This window comes from Sinohyriopsis cumingii, chromosome 9 (assembly GCF_028554795.1).
Source record: "Sinohyriopsis cumingii isolate HCF-2022 chromosome 9, ASM2855479v2, whole genome shotgun sequence".
Lineage (NCBI taxonomy): Eukaryota > Metazoa > Mollusca > Bivalvia > Unionida > Unionidae > Sinohyriopsis > Sinohyriopsis cumingii.
The window spans coordinates 37500725-37521160 of NC_142969.1; the positions used below are offsets into that span (position 1 = coordinate 37500725).

Below are 20436 nucleotides of genomic sequence, written 5' to 3' on the forward strand. Positions count from 1 at the left end.
TTTGGTTTGTATATGTGGATGGACAGAAGCTAACAAAATGCTTTCTTCTACTGGCACATTGAGGGCGTAACAATTCCCATCTGGTGATGGATCGTGCAATACTAATGTGCTCCATTTGCACCCCTGCAAGTGCCACCTTGAAGCAGGGCTTCTGCATGTGCAAGACAAATTCAAGGACTTTCCAAGGATAAAACCAACTTGTTTCCAATTCAAGGAGCTTTGTGGCAACCCTCAAATTTAAGGATTTTTCATGGTTATATGAACCAAGGACTAAGTGTTCACACATCCCGAGTCTGGTTTCCATCACAGTTCTCAGGTTACCTCATTCCAGCACAAAACTGTGAAGGATGTGCACTGTGATACATGAGAACTTGTTGTGCGACAGGCTTATTTAGGTCAAGTTTAACACTTACAATTATAAATAATATTGCAATAAATTGGTACAGAATGGATATGTGATAAAAACTTATAACAATACACAAACAGTGCAACATTTATTTTCTCCGTGAAGAAAAACTTTTTACATCGTTAGATCACTTTTACAAAATGAAATATTGAAGATTTGTTTTCTCAAAAAAAGAAAATAATTCCACCGTTACATCAAATTATATCACATTTATTTATTGATCCATTGATATTATTGAATGATCAAGAAATGCATTCTCTCTCTCTCTCCTGTCTGTCTCACAATTCACAAGCTAGTGATTAGTAACTGTTTGCATATAATTTATTTTATGATGTTTTTCAGGTCAATGCAAAAAGCTGGCAAAGTAAACATATTTTGAACTGACATTGGTAATTTTTTACTTTAAAATTATACTCTTATAACATTAACAACATTATATTCAACAAAGTCAAATGTACAAATTTAATAAATTGCTAGACTCATTTCAGCATGTGCCAGGCAGTAATGTTAAATCCTCAGCATCCAACAAATTGACTGCCAGGCAGCAATGTTAAATCCTCAGCATCCAACAAATTGACTGCCAGGCAGCAATGTTAAATCCTCAGCATCCGACAAACTGACTGCCAGGCAGTAATGTTAAATCCTCAGCATCTGACAAACTGACTGCCAGGCAGCAATGTTAAATCTTCCAAATGAAAACAAAGTGTTCATTGAGAATTGTATTACAGTGGATATTTATCACACAAGTTTGGTCTATTTCTTCTTCCCAGAAGCCTGTGGCAGCATGTTCATGTACTTGCAGATAATGGACAGCATGACCTCATCTGCTCCAGCTCCTATGGACAGCAGACGGAAATCTCTGTAAAGCAAATATCTTGAAAGTTTATCCTGTATAACCGAAGTTTATTATATCAATTTCTCTCTAATTTCATTTTTTTATTATTAAAAATCATTATCCCTATGAAATAAATTGTTCATCCAGTTTCTGATTCTATTGGCTCTTATGTCTTGAATACTATCAAACAAGTTGAATTCTTATACTAAGTGTAAAAAAGAAAATAATTTGGAAAATACAAGGACGATCTTAAACTTCATTGCTTATTATTGTGTTCCTATCTTGAGTAACACTGCTGAGAAGAGATGTTCCCAAAAAGACACTGTGTTCCTATCTTGAGTAACACTGCAGAGAAGAAATGATCCCAAAAAGACACTGTGTTCCTATTCTGAATAACACTTCAGAGAAGAGATGATCCCAAAATGACTCTGTGCTCCTATCTTGAGTAGCACTGCAGAGAAGAAATGATCCCAAAAAGATACTGTGTTCCTATCTTGAGTAACACTGTAGAGAACAGATGATCCAACTCCCCAACACACACACACACACACATACTACATTTCTGCAGGAGACAACTTTAATGATAGGAACAACAACAGGTTTCTTTGAAAATTAGTACTAAATTATAGCCAACGATTTTAATATAGACTGAAGCTGATTATACATTTTTCATATGCAGTATCAAGACGTAAAAAGCTGCAGTCTATAAATACTCTTCTTTTAACTGGAGTTCTAAATTACATGAATACAACAAATGAAATTTGGAGAGTACAATGAAGATCTTAAAGTTTATTGCTTACTACAAAAGACACCCTGTTGCTCTCTTGAGTAACACTGCAGAGAAGAGATGATCCCCCTCCCCAACACACACACTTGCCAAATAGTACCAAATTATATATGGAGAACATATTTTTGTTAGTAATAGAATCTTTAGTGTTGGGAATAGGATTGGTTTGGTTTTGGTGTTTTACAGCAGCAATAGAGGGTTATTTAATACTAAGGCAACTGTAGTAAAGTGTCTTGCCCAGTGATACACCCTGGTAGCCATCCCAAGCAGATCTGATGGTAGGACTAACCAATGTCTTTTTTGGTCATGAGTCTGGCATGCTAATCACTCAGCCACCATGATTCCTGCTTCCATTAGTCATGTTTTACGACATGCAGGAGAACACATCAGGCCTTTGACCAAAACTGATCAATCTTTATTCATTAATTGGACATATCACTGACAGTGACCCATGGTCAACCAAATCAGTTAGTTGGAGTATCTGGTACTTATATAGTATGCTCCATATAACACTATCAAGCAAACATTAATATGAGGTAATTATTGTGACAACGACAGTAGCATCACCTGGGCTGAAAGAAATGTGATACCTATGTATCACTATCTACTAATGAATTACGAACTAATATATATCATCTGCTAAATTTATCTTACCTGTAGAATCGACTCACTAGAACCTCATTTGTGAAGCCCATCCCTCCCCAGAACTGAAGACAGGAATCTGTCACCTGCCGTGCCAGTCGTCCTACCTTCAACTTACACATGGATGCCATCTTGGTCACATCATTTCCCTCAATGTATAAAGCTGTAAGGGAATTATAATCATTTATAGTACATCAGTGGCAGACACAGAGGGAGTCCTGGGGATTCAGTCAAACCCACCCTTTTCCAGTTAAAATAGTACAATACTGTGTTGACCATTTACAACAAAACAACCACTTCTCATAACTGAACCATTTTAATGTGCCTTTATAGATGCACTATGTATTCAAACACCTTAACCTGTTAACAAAAATAACACCTGATGAATAGAAAATATAACTAACCTTTATGGAGCCTGTTTTCCTCTCTTACTGCTTGGTATTTAGGCAAAGGCTGGTTAGTGATTTTTAGGAAATGAACTTTTACATTTTCAGTGGAAATGTCCTTTTTTCACATAGGCAAGAAAGTATGGCCAGAAGCTTAGACTGGTTTCAATGTATACTTTTATAATATGTTTTGCACTATCAAATATCCTTAAAAATTATATATTCTGTAATTTAAAAGTAAATTCTACTCTATAACTTCTACTATAAAATCAAAGTCTGGCTAGAAGAGCAATTTGTAACATCTCGTATTCAACATCACGTTTTTCATATGTGTTTCACTATGCCTTGTAAAATTAATTAAAATCACAAACTAAACCACAGTTTCTACTGACGCAAATGACAGAAAGAAATTCTGAATTTGCTAAGTGATTTTTTTATTATATCTGTGCAAAGATCACAGGAAGATATTACTTATTACTACATGTATAATTAAAAGTATTGTTTTAACATGATTTGCATTGTTCTTTGATCTAAACTTACTCTTGTACATGGATTGTGATAGAAAGAACCATATAATTTATAATAACAGCAAAACATTAAAGGTATTTCCTACAAATGAATTTGGAGACAATTTAGCAATTCAGCAGGATAAGTTTATTCTTTCTTGAAACAACTCTTGAAACTGGAGAATCTGGATGAGTGTGTGTGTGATTTGGATTTTTAATGTAGCTTTAACAATGTTTCAGTCATATGGCTACGATGTCTGCAGTGTGGCAGTTTATAGTGATGTCTAGCACTGGGGCATCATGCCACAGTCATGTAGCATGATGTCCCACCCAGTCACATTATCCTGACACCAGGCCAACCAGTCCTAACACTAACCTCTTAATGCTGAGTGCCAAGCGAGGCAGCTGTTAGTACCATTTTTGTAAGTCTTTGGTATGACTCGACCGGGGGTTGAACCCACGACCTCCCGCATCTGAGGTAGATGCTCTAACTACTAGGCCACCAGACTGGTGAGAATCTGGATGAAACAATTAACTTTTGATTGGTAGATGTTCACCCTTGCATATGGTGTAGCAAAGGGTTGAACTGGACTAGCCTGGTATGAAGCTATCCTAAATATGCTTTGAAAATGTTAGAATCAGTTACCCACCTACAGCTCTGTAAAGCATTGATCTGAGTGCTTCCACCTCTGTCTGTAATTCTGCCAGTGTGAAGTGAACAACCTGGTTGTTTAGGATTGGCTGTCCGAAAGCTTTTCGCTGCCGTGCATACTCTGCTGTTTCTGCTATCAGTTTGTCCATTGGCAGTAAAGCTGAAAAATCCATGATACTATTGCATAAAATACATTCGGAGGCCACAGGCCATCCCTTCTGCATCAAAACGTGGCCTTATACAACAGGTGACCTTTCAGGATTTCCTACTTTGATACATAAGGTGGATTTTTATCTGGTCATGGCATCTTGCTAGAGGTGCATCAACAACCACTGTATTCTTAAATATATATATCTATGAACAGTGGTTTATCATTGTATTTATTTTTGATAATTTTAGTGTTGCCTTAGTGAACACTGCCATAAAAAGGACACATGTTCATAAAGGATAACATTATCATAAGTTCCACTTCTAATTTCATGACCATGTTCAACCTCAATATAATGGATAGTCATTCATAAAGAACAATATTCTGAAGAAATAAGTCCCTCTTCTAATTTCATTCCAATGTTCAGCCTTAATAGTATGGACAACTGTTAATAAGATCTGGGTACACTTAGTCTCTTTGTATGACAGGAACCAATTGCAAATCCAAGGAAAGTCAAATTTGTGGAGAAAAGGAAAAGTAATATTTTTGTAAAATTAAGTACAGAACTTACCAGCAGCAGTGCCCCACAATCTCTCTAGCTGGAATTGTATCATTTGATACGTGAAGCCTGCTCCTTCCTCCCCGATGATATGGTCTGCAGGGATCTTTACATCCTCAAAATATATCTGGGCTGTGTCAGAACTCCACATTCCTAATTTGTCTATCTTCTTTGCTATTGTGATACCTGAAATATTCAGTAGAGTCATCATTAAGAAAACCATGATCACCTGACATTTTGTGGTTCATCAAAACCAACGTATCCCAATACCATTTCTGACATTTTGTGGTTCATCTAAACCTATAATGTGCCCCATTACCATTTCTAATTCTGATGTTAAGTGGGTCATCTAAACCAACAGCATGTCACAATTCAATGTCTAATTCTGATATTTTGTGGTTCATGAAGACCAATAATGTGCCCATTATTATTTCTAATTCTGTAGAATCTTGTTAGCTAATATATGGTTGGCTTGAATACCATGGACTGATCAAACTTGTTTTTAACAGAAAGTTGATGATGATAGCTAACCTACATCTATCAAAAAATAGTTAGTGTGGTTCAATAGATGTTCAAGTAATCCAGAATCTTCTTTATATACAACAAAAACAGATCTGATTAGTTAATGTCCCTATTATCCTTAACCACTCTTAACTGTTGAATTTGCAAAATCAATTTTAAACAGTATTGAGAAAATTAGATTTCAAGAAGGTACTCATAAACCAAATGTAAAATCGCTACATCTGTATCTAGGCAGACAAGCAAACATTAATGTGAATTAGAAATATGTAAACTCGAACCTCCCTCTTTTTTGCTTAAGTTTATTTATTTTTAAACAGTACTTTGAAGACATTATTGGGCCTATTATGGCAAGGAAACTGGAGTTAAGTGCCTTTCCTAATGACACACTGAGGCAGCTGACTTAAGCAGGTATTGAACCCAGGACCCTTGATTTATGAGTCTGATGGTCTACCAACTAGCTATCACAGTTACCTCCTCCTCTTTTTTCAAGCAAATATGAATGCATATGCCAGACCTAAATACAATCAGGAAGAAGAAAATATTTGCCTTTCATTGTAACTTTCATATTAAGCAGGCATTCCTGTAATATGTTTTATTGTTATTACCTATATACACCAATCATGTTCTCTTTCATGGTATAGACAGAAAAGCACAGTATTCCATCTAGACAGGCAAAGCAGTATATCAATTATAGCTGTGTCTCTTAAGAGAACAAAAAATTACAAGATTACCATAGAGTTAACATTTAAAGCAAACAGTATTGTCCTTGTCTTAGTATTTTCGATACAACCAAAAGCAGATGGGGAAAAAGTGTGTGTGTGTGTGATTTGGATTTTTAACATAGCTTTAACAATTTTTCAGTCATATCACTACGATGTCTACAGTGTGACAGTTTATAGTGATGTCTAGCACTGAGGCATCATGCCACAGACATGTAGCATGATGTCCCACCCAGTCACATTATCCTGACACCAGGCCGACCAGTCCTAACACTAAAATCTTAATGCTGAGTGCCAAGCGAGGCAGCTGTTTGTAATATTTTTATAAGTCTCTGGTATGACTTGACTGGGGATCGAACCCATGACCTCCCACATCCGAGGTGGATGCTCTAACCACTAGACCACAGGAGCGGCTAGGGACAATAAGTAAATTATTCATGATGTAGCATGCTGTAAAATAGTTAGATAAATGTTTAAAATAAAAACTCATACAGCTCTCCTTAAATAAAACTCATACAGCCTTCATTGATGGGAAAGGTAATGAAATGTCCATACTATTCAGTTTTGCAGTATAGGCATATCATCAAAATTGATTCAGTGGCATGCTGTGTTTGACCTGGCATGCTCTTCCATGATACATTCATCTTATTGGGTAAAAGTTAGCAGATTAGCTACTGCTTTAATAAGAAACACCCAACCAGTGCAAAATTCAATGTACAACTCCAGCTAGCTCTTTAAAAAGAAATACCCGACAAAGGCGAAAGTCAATGTACAGCTCCAGCTAGCTCTTTAATAAGAAATACCCGACAAAGGCAAAACTCAATGTACAGCTCCAGCTAGCTCTTTAAAAAGAAACACTCGACAAAGGCGAAATTCAATGCACAGCTCCAGCTAGCTCTTTAAAAAGAAACACCCAACCAAGGCAAAACTCAATGCACAGCTCCAGCTAGCTCTTTGAAAAGAAATACCCGACAAAGGCAAAACTCAATGCACAGGTCCAGCATTATTGTAAGAGTTTCACTGTTGCTTGGCAATGATTAGTTTAACTCACACAAGAGTCAATTTGAAGAAGAAACTAAAATATTCCAGCAGCAAATCATTGACACCCAATAGCAGGCAGATACTTTGTTTGGTTAAGTGGTCTGTCTTTGTGGTTGACAAAACCATAAAACTCTAACAAAAACACCAACCTTTGACAAGTGACCACTAACCTAGACTGAACCCAGGATAGCACATGTACATAACAGGTTTGTTTCCACTATGCCTTCTAATGATACAACATTATGACGGTAAACCTTTGGTATCCATGGGAAGGCAGAAGAGGGACTTGTTTTGATGGAGTGATCTATCTGATGTGTTGGCCAGTAGGCACATCCAGTCAGCCTGACTGCCACTTGTAATCCACATTTTGCCACCATTTATCACATAGTCATCTCCCTTTCTCACAGCTTTGGTCTTGATGTCTAAAAATATAGGAAACAAATATTAAAAGAATAAACATTACATTTTTCCTTGCAATTATCTTGAAGCTTTTTTGACATGTCGCTCCATCCATCTAAATGACAATTCAAAGCTGCCTAGATTTACCAAATGTGCCTCATGAATGTGGGTAGGATTGGAAAATCCATTCCAAGCACAACATATATGTGCCATGGATATGTACTAGCTATGGGAAGTTGAATGGGATTATGTTTGTAGCACAGACATTCTCATGAAAATCAACTGCTGTGAAAAATAAAAGTAGCTATTTATAGAAAAATATAGGAACAAATTCTGAATGAAGAAATAAGAAGTATGACACTCTGTTATGCTTTGCATAAATGTAAGAAGGATAACACTCTGTTATGCCTTGCATAAATGTAAGAAGGATGACAATCTGTTATGCCTTGCATAAATGTAAGAAGGATGACACTGTTATGCCTTGCATAAATGTAAGAAGGATGACATTCTGTTATGCCTTGCATATATGTAAGAAGGATGACACTGTTATGCCTTGCATAAATGTAAAAATGATTACACACTCTTATGCCTTGCATAAATGTTAGAAGAATGACACTGTGTTTTGCCTTGAATAAATGAAAAGAAGGATGACACTCTATTATGCCTTGAATTAATGTAAGAAGGATAACACTATGTTATGCCTTGAATAAATGTAAGAAGGATGTCACTCTGTTATGCCTTGCATAACTGTAAGCAGGATGACACTGTTATGCCTTGCATAAATTTAAGAAGGATGACACTGTTATGCCTTGCATAAATGTAAGAAGGATGACACTATGTTATGCCTTGAATAAATGTAAGAAGGATGACACTGTTATGCCTTGCATAAATGTAAGAAGGATGACACTGTTATGTCTTGCATAAATGTGAAAAGGATGACACTGTTATGCCTTGCATAAATGTAAGAAGGATGACACTCTGTTATGCCTTGCATTAATGTAATAAGGATGACACTCTGTTATGCCTTGCAAATATGTAAGAAGGATGACACTCTGTTATGTCTTGCATTAATGCAATAAGGATGACTCATTTATGCAGGCATAACAGTAAGAAGGATGACACTCTGTTATGCCTTGTATTAATGTAAGAAGGATGACACTCTGTTATGCCTTGCATAAATGTAAGAAGGATGACACTCTGTTATGCCTTGCATAAATGTAAGAAGGATGACACTGTTATGCCTTGCATAAATGTAAGAAGGATGACAGTTATGCCTTGCATAAATGTAAGAAGGATGACACTCTGTTATGCCTTGCATTAATGTAAGAAGGATGACACTGTTATGCCTTGCATAATGTAAGAACGATGACACTGTTATGCTTTGCATAAATGTAAGAAGGATGACATTCTGTTATGCCTTGCATTATTGTAAGAAGGATGACATTATGTTATGCCTCGCATAAATGTAAGAAGGATAACACAGTTATGCCTTGCATAAATGTAAGAAGGATGACACTCTGTTATGCCTTGCATAAATGCAAGAAGGATGACAATTGTTATGCCTTGCATAAATTAAGGATGACACTCTGTTATGCCTTGCATAAATGTAAGAAGGATAACACACTGTTATGCCTTGCATAAATGTAAGAAGGATGACACTGTTATGTCTTGCATAAATGTAAGAAGGATGACACTGTTATGCCTTGCATAAATGTAAGAAGGATGACACTGTTATGCCTTGCATTAATGTAAGAAGGATGACACTCTGTTATGTCTCACATAAATGTAAGAAGGATGACACTCTGTTATGCCTTGCATAAATGTAAGAAGGATGACATTCTGTTATGCCTTGCATAAATGTAAGAAGGATGACACTGTTATGCCTTGCATTAATGTAAGAAGGATGACACTCTGTTATGTCTCACATAAATGTAAGAAGGATGACACTCTGTTATGCCTTGCATAAATGTAAGAAGGATGACACTCTGTTATGCCTTGCATTATTATAAGAAGGATGACACTTTGTTATGCCTTGCATAAATTTAAGAAGGATGACACTCTGTTATGCCTTGCATAAATGTAAGAAGAATGACACTCTGTTATGCCTTGTATAACTGTAAGCAGGATGACACTGTTATGCCTTGCATAAATTTAAGAAAGATGACACTCTGTTATGCCTTGCATAAATGTAAGAAGGATGACACTTTGTTATGCCTTGCATAAATGACTCAAGATCCTCAGTGGAAACAGAAACATGACAAAACATATATAAGCAGAAATATCCATAATAATTAAAAGAATGCATATTCATTCATATTACAATTACCTACTTTAATTTGATCATTTTGCATTTTGTTTTGTCAAATTGGTAGGCCTAATTAGTCTAATATACTGTCATACCTGACAGATATCTTTCAAATTAAGTATAGTATCTTTCCAATTAAGTATAATAAGAATGGTATCACTCTTATATCATAATTGTACCTTTTATTGTTCATTGTATCTTTTGTTGTCATTATCTGATTATATCCTTTATTTGTCAATGTATCTTTAATGCTGTCATTGTATCTTTTATTGTGTCATTGTGGGTTTTTTTTCAGTGTATCTTTTCTTGTGTCACTATCTTATTCTGTCATTGTTTTAATGCCTGAATCGTCTGCTATGTTAATCTTGTATTTGTCAGTCTTTTCATCATACATCTTTTCTGCCATGTGCTGCAGGGGAAACAATCAGTGTTGATGAAATCAAAAAAATCAAACAAGAGCTGAACTTACTTGCCACATCAGATCCTGAACCCACCTCACTGACGCCAAGGCATGCCACCATATCTCCTGCTATTGTTGGCACCAGAAAGGTTCTCTTCATTTTATCACTGCCAAAACTGAATATTAAAAATAAGGAAATATACATCTTGTTTTTTCCCCACATTTGCCACATATATTTGCTTTTAAGGCGAGTCCAATTGCAAACTGCACAGACCCAGATCTGCCACTACATAAGGTGCTAGCAGATTAGGGTCTATTAAGCTTGTTAGGAGCGATCAGTAGAACAATTTGCAATTACCCATATCTGGTGGTGCATCATGTGCAATCAGATCTGGATGTGTTCAGTTTTTGAGTATATAAAATATATTTTCATACTTCATATGTGAACTATCTACATATTGGAAATTTTGAGATTACTGATTAAAGTGATTGTGAACAGAGATTTCATTGACAATAATGGCTTAAATTCAGAAAATTTTCAAGTCTACCAGAAAAAAAACCCTCTAAACTCTGGCATCAGCTTTACCAGAATCTTGTTAATCAAAGCTCCACAGCCTGGGACACACATGTTTACATGTTGCATTTATCCCTGTATTCTACCTGTATTAACCTGTGTAAAACATGTACCAAGATCTGCCAGCCCATCATTGACCTGAAGAGCAAGGTCTACACCATAAGTCTGGAATTATGAATGGAATGAACAGCATAGAAATTCAACCCTAATTTGCTGGTATATTAAACAATGGTCAATATGGGTGTATGGTGCTTGCAGAAACATGTCACAACTGATAAATATTATGAACAAGCCTCTATTGTAGGACTTTTAAAAAAAAAATTAAGTGCAAGTTCATGAGTTTACATAAAATATTTCACACACTGTCATGCTTTTAATATTAGGACAGGCTAGTGTTCCAAAAACACTGATTTCTGAGTCAATACTTGTACATTGATTTCTGAGTCAATACTTGATTCATGCACTGTTTAATCAAATGAATTTGTTCACAAATTATAAACTTGTAACAAATTTGATTGGTTGAACATTAAAGTTACCATCATTAACCCAAATATCCAGACACAAAAAATCATAATTACTCTTTGTCCAGATAATTGGTGTACTAATTAAAATTAACAATTTTCCCAAGTATTTTGTCTGGAAAATTTATGTCTTTCTTATCATGATTGTATATATTCTTTGGATAAATAAGCAGAAAATAAGGAATCTGACCAAGACAGTAGGAATAAATAGACAAAACAACGCCACTGGAAAATCTGAATAATCATTAAGTCGAATTGTAGAGTACTATCAATTAAGACTATACTAAAAGATAATGGCATTTACCTGACACGGGATAAGAAAAGAAATAAAGATCATAAAAAGACAAAGGTACTTAGTGCTCTTTATTATTTTTATGTTATGCTTACGTTGCCAGAGCTGGTGTAGCCATGTCTGTCTGTACACCTATTGCCATGGGAACTCCTCCACAATTAATATGCCCCAGTTCCTCTGCTACTGCTATACTGTAGCTAAAGTCCAACCCAAGGCCTCCATATTCTGTAAAGAATAATGATGAGATAATAAGATAATTAGTTTAAGTGTAGTACTGTATATGATATTGATGATCCATATATACTCACTTATTAGACAAGTCTGACTGCAAACTAAACAGACCCAGACCTGCCATCATATAATCTGCTGGCAGATCTGGGTCTGTGCAGTTTGTTAGAATTAATCAGTAGAACAAACAATAAAGACCCTGATCTGCAAGAGCATTATGCAATGGCAGATAAGGATCATTGTTGTTTGCAATTTGGCTCAACCTATAAGCGAGTATAGATGGTATATAAAATGTCTTGTCCAATATGAAATATTTTTGCATACAATTTTTCTTAGCATTGCATAGATTATTCATAATACTATTCTAACTGGAGAAGTTTAGACTTTACCCAGCTAACTTTCCTTTGTCAAAGGGACCTGTCACATAACGTAGCACACATTCTTTTTATCAAAAAAAACAACAAAAGATTAGGAACTGACTATTTCATTCTTACAGGGAAGATGGGGACTGTGCTATTTATTTTTTAAAATTTCAGCCCTCAAATAGCTTGATAAAAATAATAATGCATAATTAAAAAATTCTCATTATATCCATCATGTTATTAGAGAAAAATAAATTACCTTGAGGAATCAGAAACAAAATATCTTGACTTGAAAGAAAATCCCAAGGCCACACACCCCCAATTTTCAGTCTCTTATAATATGGGAATGATGAGGGCCCTATGCTTGACGTTGGAGAAAAATGGGTATGAAAGTGCCACCAACACTATAGCTCTAAATACATTAAGGAACTTGCAAACACAAATCAAAGCTATGCTTCACACTTAATTCAAATATTTACTTAATATATATATATATACTGAATCATTTTGCATCCATATTTAAAAAAATAAAACAAAATGCACATCCAGTTAAGTTTTAAATCAAAATTATTCTTATTAAAAACTTCATTAAATTTTAAGTTTATCAAAACCAAGACCATGTCCTACAGTGTTTTTCATATTTACAAACAAACACAATTATTACAATTTCCCTAGTCTTGTGTACTATACATACCAGTTGGCTTATTGACACCCAAGAATCCAGCTGATCCCAGAGTTTTGAAGACTTTGTGTGCTGGAAACTGTCTCTTGGCCTCCCATTCATCAACGTGAGGGTTAATTTCTTGATCTATGATCTGTTGATATATTGATAAAAAATAAAATGTTATTTATTGTACTAGCAGCTGCATCTCAAGACCACCTTCAAATAATGATCATATTCACTCAGTTACTACACCTAAGTACACCTGCAAATAATGATGAGATTCACTCAGTTACTACACCTAAGTACACCTGCAAATAATGATGAGATTCACTCAGTTACTACACCTAAGTACACCTGCAAATAATGATCATATTCACTCAGTTACTACACTTAAGTACACCTGCTACTGAGGATCAGATTCAAAAAGTTACTACACTATAAGTAAAAAAAATTATCACTCAATACAGTAAATGCCCTGTACGTGGCAAAACATAATCAAAGTTGTAAAGATTCACTGTAAATCATCCCAGGATATGGAATTGTTGGGAGAAGTTTCAAAGGTTTCACAGGAAATCAGTGCCTAAATTAAATGAAGTATTACCTTTAGAAAACAATCGTGGTATCACAAACTCAAGTCAATATAACCTCCTTGTTTGTTTGTGTTAAACATAAACATAAAAATACAATTTTATATTGCTAATCTTTGTCTCACTGCAATCATTCAACTCCTGGGTTGTGCGTCAGCTGAAACTATATAAAGACAGCCTGTCTAGTGTCTGTACAAGGAACTTTTGTTCATCTCCATTTTGGTAACCACTTGTAGGTTTAGTAAGAATTGAGACATATCTGTACCATTCTTGTAAAATCTAAATTTTATGTCAAAGCAATTAGAAGTGAATAATTTACTTAATTAGGATAAACTTAGATGACTAATATAAAAAAGAAATGCAGATGATTTATAATTAAATGAACATTAAATCATCATGGGACAAGGTTCTTCCTGACTATTTGATTTAAAAGTGTATTCAAATAAAATTTGATTCCAGTCATAGTTTTCCGTATCCAAATAATACAAACTACCAATTATTATCCCAAGACTTTAGTGGGGAGATACTATGAGGGGACCACTCCACCACCAATTTAATAAAGTTGGTAAGTTTCTAAATTATAGGGGAGATTTAACAAAGAAAACGAGATAGGGCATGTAAAAAAAATGCACTTGGTCAATTTTTCAGCACAATGTTATAAAAATCTTTTAAATCACATCCATCCATCCATCTACAGTATGTTTGTAACTATGCCTCCTACCACAATGATGGACGGAAATTTGTATATATGTTACCAATGTGATAACCCTCTGTGAAAGGAATGCAGTTTTCTGAGTCCCTCTCCTGGAATTCCTGGTGGCGGATCAAAGGTTAAATGTAAAAAAAGTATTACAGTCGCAGTGATATATTTTGTAGTTTCATGACCAAACTTCATAACACAGTCAGAGCACAAAGACATAAAATATTTAACAGATTTTGCATTATCAGATTATGACCTCTAGGTCAAGATCAGGGATAGGCATGAAGTATGAAGCACAGGGATCTAACATACTGAGCAATGGAAATTACCTTAGTTTAAAAATCATCTGGTGTGCACACATTCAGATTTATCTAATCAAATTTGAACATTCTGTCCTGGTAAGAAATTTATTTCCATTTTTGATTTTGGTAAAAATGGACACCACAATTAATTTTGTTATAATAACATTGGACACAAATGTCTGCAAGTAAGGAAAAATCATCTAATTTTATTATTTTTTAATCACATTTTTACCATAATTCTTCAAATCAATCGAGTAAGAATTAATTTACGCATGTACACATGTAAAAGTACTACACAATAAATACCATCATGATATTTTCTGCTTTTATTCTAAACTTTTAATGAAATCAGTTCAAAAGTCATATAATTTTACTTAAATTGCCACCCTTCTTTGTTATGTGGAAACAGGGAAATAAATTATATAACAAGATCTGTGCAGTGCCAGATTAAGGCCTTCCAGGGCCCTAAGCACTGAAAATATATTGTTGCCCCACCCCTCTCCCTACAAAATGTGAAACTAAGAAAATAACAATATTAAAAGCTAAAAAGGTGGGAAAATACCAGTGTTGCCATCATTCCAAATCAAAATACTTATACGTGCAGACTGAACTGGTCAAATATAATTCATTCAAATTTTATCATCAACAATTAATTTGAATTTTTCTGGAGCCCCTGTTGGACTGGTGCTTTTAGCAAATGCTTAGTGTGCTTAATGGATAATCTGGTACTGGATCTATATTTATAAAACATGAACTACACCACTGCAGATCAGAGCAATCTAAGTAACAAAAACATTTTAAGAAATGTAGAAATTCTGAAATAATGGCTCCGCATCAAAAACCTCTCAGGTCATCTACATATAAATACTAAAGTGCCTACAAAATTTCATTTGTCTACCTCAAATGAACTGTCTATAAAACAAAACACCTAAACAGTTCCCAAATATGTATATTTAAAAACTTGAAAAATTTATGAATATACCTGAAAATCTAATCATTCAAACATAAATATAAAAATACGCCTTCAAAATTTTATTTATCTATCTCATATTGTCTTGCTCAATTGGGCTACAAGGATGTTATCAACAAGTCAAAAAATTTATTTTTAAAAAAATGTATTAAAATTAAAACTGAACAATTGGCATGAAAATCAAATCATCAAATTATGACCATAATAAAGCCCATATATTTTCATAGTTCGAAGTTAAATAGATTTTGTGATACTGCTCTAAAATTGATTCAGGATGGATGCACGTACTTATGGACAGAGAACAACAAAACAACATGTTCCTTTGTACCATTAAATAGGGGCATCAAAATTCACTGTCTTAGCTGACAGATTTATTTATGAAAATAGGAATGCTGGCTGATTCAGAACACATTATAGGCTGATTCGGACAAATGTTATGCTGAATCAAACCATGATAAATATTATATGAAAAATACCTGATTTATTTTAGTATCTTTTACTGTTTTTGTGAATGAAGTAAGAGAATGTAAATGGATGATTTTCAGCAGCTAAATTTACATAAGACAGTTCTTTGTATGTCTCCAGCTTAACTCACAAAAATATAGTCATCATCTTTAGATTTCTGTGATAAGCAAAATAACTTTCTGATGTTTATAATCAAGAAAACAGAGTTATTTTTGTAGTTAATTCTTCAAAAAACATTTTGAAACTTTTCAACAATCAGGCCAGTATGGCCATCGTCAACACTGTCAAACAGTAATGTATATAAACACTGTCAAACAGTAATGTATCTAAACACTGTCAAACAGTAATAATAATAATAATAATAATAATAATAATAATGACCTTATTTAAAGAGGGTAACACAATTAGCTAAAAACTTATCTACCTTGAGGCCCTCATACAAAGGAATTTATTTATTTAAGCTGCATCTCTGAAGCCACTGGATATATTGGGTTTGGAAGAAGGAAATAGAGTGGGCATTTCTAATCTCAGCTGGAATACTATTCCAGAGCCGAGTTCCAGAGTATTGGAAACTTTTTTTAAATAACTCCTTATTTGGTTTGGGAATTTTATACTGTTTGGTAGATATGGATCGCAGGTGGGGAGTATTACCAGGTAGCCTATACTGGAATAGTGATTGTAAATATTCAGGAGCACTATTCTGAGATATCCTGTACATTAATTTGGCTTTTCTCAAACAGATTCAGTCTTTAATAGGTAATATTTTTAACCTACCAGCTAAACTTTCCTTGCTTTCTTTCTGGATTGATATTAGCCCAAATGCTCTTTTTTGAAGATGTGCCAGCTTTGCTATGTTTTTATCATTTGAATTACCCCATACTGTACTACAGTAGTCCAAATAGGGTTGTATGTAACTGTTATAAAATAGTTTCCTGTGCCTTTCAGGGAGAAAATGTCTTATCCTACTGAGAAGCCATAAACTTGAATTGACTTTTTTACTGGTATGTTTGATATGTTCAGTCCATGATAGGTTATTATCTACCAGAACACCAAGTAGCCTATCATGACAGACTATTTGCAGATTTGTATCCTTCCATGTCAGACATAGTTCATCACTATCAAGATTTGTCCTTCTTTGCCGTGTTGAGATAAGTAATATTTTAGTTTTACCAGTATTTACCACCATGCCATTACATGTGCACCAGTTTTCCAGTTTGTTTAGTGCATTCTGTAAAGAAATTTCGAGCTCATGCTTTGTGTTTTGGATGTCTGACAATGTTGTGTCATCTGCATAGAGATCTGTAGATGATATTGAGTCTCTTAGTAAAAGTGGTAGGTCATTAATAAATAAAATGAATAGTAGTGGACCTAGAACTGAGCCTTGTGGTACTCCATATCTAATTGTTTCAGGTTCAGACAGAACATTATTTATGTAAACATGTTGTGTTCTCTCATTTAAGTATGAAGTAAACCATCTAATTGTTCTTTCATCACACTGGTAGATTTTCAGTTTCTTCAAAAGGATTTCATGATCCACCATGTCAAAAGCTTTCCTGAAATCTACAAATACAGTTCCTATTATTCTACCTTGGTCAAGTGCTTGAAGCCATTTATCAGTTAGGGAGATCAAGGCAGTCTCACAGGAATGGTTCTGTCTAAAGCCTGATTGATTAGGGTGTAACAGCAAGTGCTTGGTTAAATATGACATGAATGAGTCATGGACATGTTTTTCAATCAATTTTGACAAGTTTGGTAGTATTGAAATTGGTCGGTAGTTATCAGCATCATCCTTAGAACCAGATTTGTGAATAGGAGTTACTTTTGCAGTTTTCCATACTTTGGGGACAGATGAGGTTGCAATACTTATATTAATTATGAATGTTATACTATCTACAATAGCAAAGGCAGAAGATTTAATGAGTCGTGGACCAATCTGATCAAGTCCTGTAGCTTTCTTGGTATCATGTTCACTGAGACATTTTTTAACAAAGTCTTTTGACACTGGTGGGATAGAGAAACGTACCTCCTTTGAGATTTTACTGCTGCAGAACTTTTTCAGTTCATTAAAGTTGTTTTCTATCACTGGCTCTTTTAACTTTGTGGTAATGTTGATGAAAAAATCATTGAAAACATTTGCAATGTCAGTTTCATCAGTGACTATGGTGTCATTTACCAGAAGTGAGTGAATTTTATTTGTCTGTTTTTTGTGCGTTCCTCCAGTGAGTTCATTGAAGACTTTCCAAATGGAGTTTGTGTTGCTCTTTTTGTTTTCAAGCAATGATTGATAAGTTTTTTTAGCTTTTTTGATCATACTTGTTATTTTATTTCTCCATACTTTATATTGTGCATGGTTTTCCATAGCCTTGAATTTGTCTCGTGTTTTCATAGCATCTAGGATTTAGTAATGTATATAAACACTGTCAAACTGTAATGTATATAAACTAACACATGCAAATGATATTTTCTATGCATACTATTACCAAATAAATATTGTGTAAAGAGTTATTGATCAGTAACATACATGTATTAAAATGTACTTTACTATTATTGTTGAATTTTTATCTTGTGAGCAAGGTCTCGAACCAGTAAACCAACTTATTTTATTTTCATTCAAGCCTTTAAAATTTAGCAGATATTAATGAATGTAAATATTTTATTTAATGCAAACACTATATCCATGGTTTCCAAATACACATTTTATTATTCTTACACATATATAATATCACACTTCTTTGTATTTAAAGTCAGCATTATATTTTGTGTTCTTGAATGGTATTAAATTCAGTAAATTGGAAAATGACATTAAAAGAGCTTTCATTACAGTAGCCTTAGTTAAACAGGTTTTGCAAATTGATGGTCAGATGATCTCACTATTATTGTTTGAAATTATATACTGATCAAAGTATTAAACAGACAGTGACATGATTAATTATAGTAACATCAATCAATTCAGTGTTATTTTGCATAAAATTAAATAATACATAATTATTATTTTAAATAAAATTAAATAATACATTATGAATTCTGGGAAAAAATGAACAAACAAAGATTAATAAGATGCAACACCATCATTTTTATTACATTATTATATTCTTTATTATAATTAATATGAGGTCCACAAGAGTTTCATTTTTAATATATGCTTTATTTAGCACTATTAGTAAACAGTACAATATACAGGATACATTTTACATAAACTTACATATATAGACAAAATTTTACAGCAATGGGCCTTGTGTTCATAATTTTTTCAGTGTTATTAATGGTATTATTTCTCAATCGAGTAAACTATTTCAATTTTGCACAAAGGTGAATGAGCTAGTCTGAAAATATTACATGGCTAAATTGATAGTACAAGATAAACATTCTTGCATTATTTCATTTGATCTTAAAATGGAAAAACACCATTATCTTGCATAAAATGGAGGTTTTGTTTTCCTTATATGCAGGGTTGAACTGTTCAACATAGATGAGAAATTTAGCAGAGACCATTGTAAATGTCACATTTAAGTCTAAGACAAAACCTGATATTTCACGTGGTCTGCATCAGCCCATAATATAGTCTGAATAAGTTAGACTTTTAGTTCAAAATAAACATCATAAATCGTTGAACAAGATTTTAATTCCAATGCTATTTACCTGGCAGATACTTGAACGGTTGTGTTGGGGTTGGAAGCCCTAGTGCAACCTAACTTCAAGCCCAATCGGAGTAAACTCGAACTATCCACCGTGTTGTTGTAAACAATTTCTTAACTATGGACATGTAACATTTTAAAACTTTTAAATTCTCATTTTCTTCAAATTATATCAAAAATGTCCTATTCTATATGTTTTCCCCCAACAAACTCCTTACGTGCAAGCTGCTCAAAAGTCTGACGGGGTGCAGCAAAATATCGAAACTGATAGGTAGAATCATGGGTTGGCCCCCCCCCCCCCCCAACCCCCCAACCCCCAACCCAAGCCCCCTATTTACTGAGGGATACTCCTAATTTTCTTTGGGAGAATCTTATCTTTGACGTCGTTCTGGATGCTGACCTTTCTCAAAGACTGTCTCAACTGCAAATGTTCTTGTTTATAGAGGATGTCGCCGTTTGTCACTTGTTCTCTTGACGATGAATTTAACGCTGAAGAAGTTCTGTAACATTTAACTCCAATTTTATCCTTTGCTTTCAACAAAAAACCCAATGGTTCACGCCAAGATCGAAGTCGAGCAGCTCGGTACATTGTTAACAGATATGTTTACCTAGTCAGCACAGAAAGCTTCTCTGCAATTTTACTGGACAATATTCAGCTGATATCCTGCAGCTAGAGTGAAAGACAAATTATTGAAAGCTACTGTTTCATAATAAAAGACTGTTCAGAAACCAGTGAACATCAGCTGATTATATCTAGGATCACTAAAATGTCTGGGAGCACTGACAAGTCGTCAGTCGATAATACGGCACGTGCCAAATTGGATCAGCG

General features: G+C 34.3%; 1 protein-coding gene across 1 annotated transcript; it reads right to left on the minus strand.

Annotated features, from left to right (window-relative positions):
* Nucleotides 1-481: 481 nt before the first annotated feature.
* LOC149791569 (putative acyl-CoA dehydrogenase 6) lies at nt 482-20413 on the minus strand. Its single transcript, XM_089970114.1, has 9 exons — nt 20008-20413; nt 12979-13099; nt 11790-11919; nt 10377-10483; nt 7458-7625; nt 4934-5107; nt 4213-4374; nt 2683-2833; nt 482-1265 (listed from the first exon to the last, which is right to left on the minus strand). The coding sequence occupies exons 1-9, from the start codon at nt 20194-20196 to the stop codon at nt 1160-1162; spliced, it is 1308 nt and encodes a 435-aa protein (XP_089826240.1). The 5' UTR covers nt 20197-20413; the 3' UTR covers nt 482-1159.
* Nucleotides 20414-20436: the final 23 nt, after the last annotated feature.

Excerpts from the sequence above, each read along its gene's own strand:
- LOC149791569 (XM_089970114.1), bottom strand. The coding sequence starts at position 20,196 with ATGTACCGAGCTGCTCGACTTCGATCTTGGCGTGAACCATTGGGTTTT. Across the intron at positions 4,375-4,933 it reads ATTGTGGGGCACTGCTGCTG|CTTTACTGCCAATGGACAAA; the intron begins GTAAGTTCTGTA and ends TGGATTTTTCAG. Across the intron at positions 2,834-4,212 it reads AATGCTTTACAGAGCTGTAG|CTTTATACATTGAGGGAAAT; the intron begins GTGGGTAACTGA and ends ATTCCCTTACAG.